Source organism: Otolemur garnettii, unplaced genomic scaffold, assembly GCF_000181295.1.
Source record: "Otolemur garnettii isolate 467f Iridium unplaced genomic scaffold, OtoGar3 scaffold00011, whole genome shotgun sequence".
Taxonomy (NCBI): domain Eukaryota; kingdom Metazoa; phylum Chordata; class Mammalia; order Primates; family Galagidae; genus Otolemur; species Otolemur garnettii.
Genome location: NW_003852406.1, coordinates 1,377,647 through 1,384,405, shown reverse-complemented (window position 1 = coordinate 1,384,405; position 6,759 = coordinate 1,377,647). Strand labels below are relative to the sequence as shown.

The following is a 6,759-nucleotide window of genomic DNA, read 5'->3' as shown; positions in this document are numbered from 1 at the left end:
TTTTTTTTTTTTTTTTTTAAGAGACAGGGTCTCACTCTGCTCAGGCTGGTCTTGAATCTCTGAGTTCAGGTCAATCCACCCACCTTTGACTCCCAGAGTACTAGAATTACAGGTGTGAGCCACTGTGCCTGGCCTTTTTTCTTGTTTTAGATAGAGGTTTGCTTTATCACCCCAGCTAGAGTACAGTGATATCATCATAGCCCATTGTAACCTCAAACTCCTGGGGTCAAGTGATCCTCCTGCTTCAGCCTCCAAAGTAGATATGGGAATATAGCCTCATACTACCAGGCCCAGCATTAGCCTCCTACAGTACTAGGATATAGGCATGAGCCACCACACCCAGTCCAGAGGTTACTTTACTCCTCTGTAAGACCCATTTGTAAAAGTTAGGGTCAAACCAAGACACAATTTAGTAATTTGTTAATCTTAACTTTTCTTTATAATCTTAGTTTGCTAGTTATTAGATTTTTTCTTTATAAGATATCCTGGATCTTTTAAAATCTTTCCAACCTAGTTATGTTTAGTTCCTAAGAAGGAAAGACTTTTAAAATAGTTTTAAAATCATATACTGTACTTTGCCATGTATAATCTGTACCCATGTTTTGTCCTAAACTTTCAGGAAAAAAAATACTTCATTTTAATTTTTTAATTCAAATTTTTGTTTATATTTAGGTACTTGTTTTTTGTACTCTAGAGGAATTTTAGCATTTAAACATATTATAAGAAATTTTATGCCATAATTACAAAACACAGGAACAGATAGAAGGTACAAGAAATGTTGTGTAGCAGTAACAACTGTACAACAGTTAAATGTCATAGAAGGCCCAGAGCTCTTCATCACTGTCAACGTCAGATGCATCATCTTCTTCAATTTCTATTCAATGTCTCAGTGTCAGAGGTATCATCGTCTTTGATTTCTATGTCTGCACTACTGATGTCTTCTAAAGAGTCACTTTCCTCATCCTGGTAAATTTCATAGTGACCGGTTCCATTGATAGCATTGTTAATACAACATTTTAAAAATGATTTCACACATATTTCCTTCTTGACCCCATTCCATGATCTCAGGATCCAATCCCAAACCTGGGCAATGAATGCTTTCTTCCTTCTGCCTGTGGGTGCTAAATCATTACTGGCTGACCACACCCACAATGTCCACTCTTTCCTCAGAAGGGCCTCAAAAGGCCTTGTTTACTGACACTTCAAGAGGTGGCAGTAAACAAGGCCAATCAGGTATCACAGCAAATTGTTCTTGAACTCCATTGTTACTACATATTGGGCAACATTCAGTTGTACAGAACAGAATCAACTCTGGCTAGTTCATAAGATCTTTCAAAAATTTTATTGACTATAGCAATAATTTATATCATAAAACAGTATATACATGCCTATATTCATCACAGTATTTAACTTTGTGATGTTTTGTCCTTTGTCTATTCAATTTTTTTTAAATGCTACGTTCCACTGAGGTGATTTCACGACTCACAGATTGAGACCCACACATAAGATGATTACGTTGCAGGGACACAGGACCAGGATTTAAACCTACTCTAGCCTATGCTTCTAGGTAGGCAGCCCAGAGCCGTCAGCTCAGCACTCCATCTGTATGGCCCACATCCTCAAAACCACACCTGGTGAGTCTCAGTGCAACTGATAGACAAGACCTAAGTGACACCCAAAACCCTGGTACAAAGGAGCCCAAAAAACATGGCAACAAAAGGAAAGCATGCTGGGAGAAAGTTACAATAAATGTCAATCAAACTAGTCTACTGAAGCAGCCCTTATCTGCAATGAAATGCTGTTTATGCCACTCAAGCTATAGACTAGGGATGAAAAAACTTAGTGGTCCTAGTATATAGCCTATTATTGCTCCTTCAGTATAGAAAACATAACCACAACTGTATAGTTTGTCTGAGGGGATAAAATTCAGAGGAACAAACTAGTTCCCAAGTTATATATAACTCACAAACATAGCTCTACCCAGTCAACCTAGGATTTATCAAAAGAAAGATTAATAAAAAACAAACCCAAGATTCTATTCTTTTCACCTTCATAAATAATCTTAAGATTATTTATTAAAAACAATTTTTTTTGGACTAGTGAAAAGAACAAAGAACTTTAACCTCTGTTTTTTTTTTTTTTTTTGTAGAGACAGAGTCTCACTTTATCACCCTTGGTAGAGTGCCGTGGCTGTCACACAGCTCACAGCAACCTCCAACTCCTGGGCTTAAGCGATTCTCTTGCCTCAGCGTCCCAAGTAGCTGGGACTATAGGCACTGGCCACACGCTCAGTTATTTTTTTGTTGCAGTTTGGCAGGGGCCAAGTTTGAACCCGCCACCCATGGTATATGGGGCTGGCACCCTACCCACTGAGCCACAGGTGCTGCCCTGCTTTTTATTTCTATTAGTCTAGTATATGCAAAATTTGTATCTGTGAAACAATTAAGTTCATTGGCTAAAAAGTACCAGTTATGATTTAAAGCAATTAAAGCAAAGTAAGTTGAAGGGGTATCATTTATTGAATTAAATACAGGGGTGTTTTATATCTGCAATTGGTGTGCCTTTGACTAAAAAAACAGCACTTTGCATTTAGACACCATTAAAGCCGATTAACATACAACTATCAATCACAGAAAAAAAACAAAGTTTCTATCATAAGAAAACAAAATATTTTTATTGAAGATAAAGATATAGTTTACAGAAATGCAAAACATTTAAGCAAAAACTTTTATTAAAAAAAAAAAAAAAGGTACAGTTTTTTTTTCATTTTCTATTCTTGGCATAAATTTTAATTCTTTCCAGTGGAACCAAAACCTCCTGAACCCCTTTCAGTGTCATCCAAAACCTGAAAGACAGGAAAAGGCAGGAAGCCTTGTAGTTAGTTTTACAGCCTTTTGGTTCTTCTCTCCAGCTCCTAGTGACTTTTATTCCTGCTATATATCACTTTTTTTCAAAAGAGGATTACAAACGAAAATTAAATTCTAAAAAAGCTCCATAAATTAGATTATTGGGTATTTTTTAAATCTAAGGAAATATTAGCAGCTCACCGTATAAATATCTTATTATCCAAAGTAATAATTATCTACTATCTACATAAAAAAATCTAAAGAAATCATGAAACTGAAATTTCAATGTTGCTTAAAATCAGTCTACTCATATACACTATTTAGTTACGAACAGCATATTAGATCCTCAAACTAGACTGTTTTTCCTTGTCATAGGTTCTTGCTATGTGGCCCGGGCTGGTTTCAAACTCCGGTGGCCTCAAGCGGTCTTCCTGCCTGGGACTTTAGGCATGAGCCACTGCAACCCACAAAATGCGGCTTTTTCTTCACTCAAGGTGTTATAGCACTTACTCTCCATGTAGCTTTTATGTTACTTACTTGAACTTCTTCTATTTCTGGGTAAAAAATCCGTTCACAAATGAGCTGTGCAATCCGATCACCTTTCTTGACTTCAAAGAAAGAAAACAAAGAACAGTGTATTACTGATACTTTCTTGAAGCATTCTCCATATCCTGTCCTATTCAATAAGAATCTAAAGAGTCAATGTTTTTTACACATACATCGCTCAGAAAATTCACTACATTTATGTCAATATGTATATTTAACATACCTTCAAACTTTTCTTTGCCAAAATTAAATAGTACAACACCAACATTTCCTCTATAATCTTCATCTATGACACCAGCTAGAGGAAAAGAAAAATATTATCTTCACATGCCATCAGAACACCAAGGTGAAAGATTTTCTCAAAATCATTCTCATGTAGCTCTAAGATTTTTATTCCTACGATGGAAGAAGTCAATCTTGCTTTGGTACTATGTAAAAGCCTCAAAACCAAGAAATATTGCTAACATGCAAATATAAACTTACAAAATCAGTCTTCTATTTTCCAACCTGTCAAACAGTGACCATTTCGTACTTTAAGCTGGGAGTAGCAATGACGGTATCTACAAACTACCGTCTGCTCACTGCAGACTTGCCAAAAAGACTACAGGAAAATTATGACTTTGGCTTTAAAGGCTTTTCCTGATAGAAGCTTCCTACTAATATCCAGATTGAGTCATAAATAAAAATGTCAAAATGCCTAAAGATCTGCAGGGAATCCGTCAGTGCTGACACTTAACCAGCAGTCTTGCAGATACCAGAGCATTCCATTTTTATAAAAAAAATGAAGCTAAACTTTCAGTCAGTTCATATTCTTCCTCTCCATTTAAGTTGATCCACCAGCCTTTGATAGAGCATGAATTCTCAGAAGACATTAGCACATAAGCGTAGTAAGAATACATTTTTCTATGTGTATTCACATACATTTTGAGATTACGGACACAGGTGCAGATCTTTAAGGGAGACACTTGAGCCTGGTCCCTGTCCTAGTCCAGAAAGCTAGCATTTATTTCAGGGCTGAGAATTTAAAGTATTTCCATAAACTAAAGCACAAACATAGGTCCACCAGGTCTTCTAATATTCTTTTCATCCCCTTCTGTTTGTGAAAGGCTGGACAGGATAGGATCCGTGTGAACCTAACTGAATGTAGCACCATGTTACATCTCACTTCTTATAACACTCTAGCCTCTAAATAAAACCCTAATGAAGGGGAAAAATAAAGGAAATGAAAATAATCAGGAATCTGGCTCAATGGGTACTGATACTATCTACCCACACTCCAAGTTATTTAATATCTGAAGGTTAATAGAAACAAATAAACAACCCCTCCCCTCTTTTAGGAAGAGACTAATCCCTAAGTATACCCTTTGGAAAACTTAGTTCTACCACAGGGAAAAATACTCAGGAAAACCAAGATTTTAGATTTTTCCAGTAGATTACAGTAGAATTTTACACAAACCCTTGCTTTATGAATAAATTACGAGGGACAAGTGAATTTGAATTTAAGCACTTCTTAAAAGGTTTTGCATTCAACATTTTGAGGATTTTGAATTAAAGATAAATAAATATTTAGCAGTGAGTTTAAGAGTGGGCTGAAAAGCAGCAAAGCCAGGTCATCTCACATCTGGATTCAATAAAACAATTCTCTCATTGATTAGACTTTGATCAATTCAAAGAATACTAAAAACCCTGGTTTCTTTTCTCACTGCCAATTGACCATTAGTTTCAGGGGTGTCCAACCTGCAGCCCAGGGGTTGCAAACAGATTACTTGAGGCCTGTTTTGCTTATTGGTGGTGTGTGAGATCCTGCAAAAATTATACAAAGACTTTTTTTGGGGTCATCAGCTTTTGTTAGTGTTTTTGTATTTAATGTGTGGCCCACGATTAATATTTATAAAAAGAATTGATATAAAGATGGGACCAACTGTTTCTACATTACCTATATATAGAGAGAAAATTTTGGCCACAGGCAGGATTTAAATTAAACAAAGTAAACCCTTAGCATAGCATGTTGTTCCATGCTACAACAAATGACATAAGGCCATGGAATTTCCATGCTGGGAGATTGAGGTACAGGCTATCTCGAAAGTGTCAGAGAAAGATAAAAACTTTCTGAACTCTGACCATTTGTGTATTTCTAAAAGGACTACTTTATGGAAATGACTTCTGAACTCATTTCTACTTTTTAAAGCTACCCAAATCATGCAAATATTCTAACAATGCATTGTTATAAGTTAACAATGTTCCCTTACCTCCCTTGAGGTAGCCAATGTTATGGTAATATACTTTATGTATTACTTTACTTTTCCATTTAAAATATCATAGATAGCCTTTGATATTAACATATATAAATCTTAGCCATTCTTTTTTGAAACAAGATATAGAAATACACTACCATCATTTATTTTTTGAGACAGTCTTTCTGATACCCTAGGTAGAGTGCCATGGCATCATCACAGGTCACAGCAACCTAAATCTCTTGCCTCAGCCCCCCAGTAGCTGGGAGGTGCCTGCCACAACACCTAGGTAGTTTTTCTATTTTTAGTAGAGATGGGATCTCACTCTTGCTCAGGGTGGTCTTGAACTCCTGAGCTCAAAGCAATCCACCCACTCTGGCCTCCTAGAGTGCTAGGACTCCAGGTGTGAGCCACTGCACCTGATCTCAGTACCATTATCTCTATGTAGTATTTCCTTACATATCAGACATTCAAATTGCTTTCACATTTCACTACAGTAAACAAAGCAGTCTTTGCATATATCCTTGTACATTAGTGCTTTTTATTTTAATCAACTAGGTTGCAAAAAGCACTTTCCTAGGTCAAAAGGTATGTATACAAAGGCTATCCAGAAAGTATCCAGCCATTGTTAATATTTTTCATATTACGTGACGGGATAATTCCTGGGCAGCCTTATATTTTCGATTTTAAAGGCTACTGCTAATTTTATGAAACAGGTAAAGCCATTCAATACTCAACAATGTCCATTTCCAAAATCCTTGCCAGTACCAGATGGCGGTAACCCTTCACATTCTAACCAGTGAATGAATAAGACGCTATCTCATTGCTTTACTTTGCATTTCCCTGACAACTAGTGAGACTGGACTGTTTCCTTCCCATGTCTTTCCACGTCCAGGTATCTGCTTTTTGACTACATTGTATCTTGTGCCACACAAAACCAGTCCCTTTTTGTAAAGATCCCTGCTACATTTCCATATAGTTGTCCTTTTCGGAGTACACAAATGGTCTTATGTCTTGAATTCTGCAGAGCCAGGTGATTAACGTTTTATATGTGGGACCCAAAAATGAGAAAAGCCTTGGACTGACTAAAAGAAGTCATTTGAAATCAATGAAAATGTAAGGCCGAAAAAAAG

General features: G+C 36.6%; 1 protein-coding gene across 3 annotated transcripts in view; it reads right to left on the bottom strand.

The window, feature by feature from the left end:
* Positions 1–2,740: 2,740 nt before the first annotated feature.
* The window catches only part of DUT (deoxyuridine triphosphatase), an 11,086-nt gene continuing 7,067 nt past the window's right edge, over positions 2,741–6,759 (bottom strand). For all 3 annotated transcript variants that reach the window (XM_023510139.1, XM_012801826.2, XM_003784338.3), the window contains exons 5-7: positions 3,616–3,690; positions 3,384–3,454; positions 2,741–2,845 (exon numbers count right to left, since the gene is read on the bottom strand). In XM_023510139.1, coding sequence (XP_023365907.1) covers positions 2,789–2,845; positions 3,384–3,454; positions 3,616–3,690 — 203 coding nt within the window. In that variant the 3' untranslated portion in view covers positions 2,741–2,788. The remainder of the gene's footprint in view (positions 2,846–3,383; positions 3,455–3,615; positions 3,691–6,759) is intronic.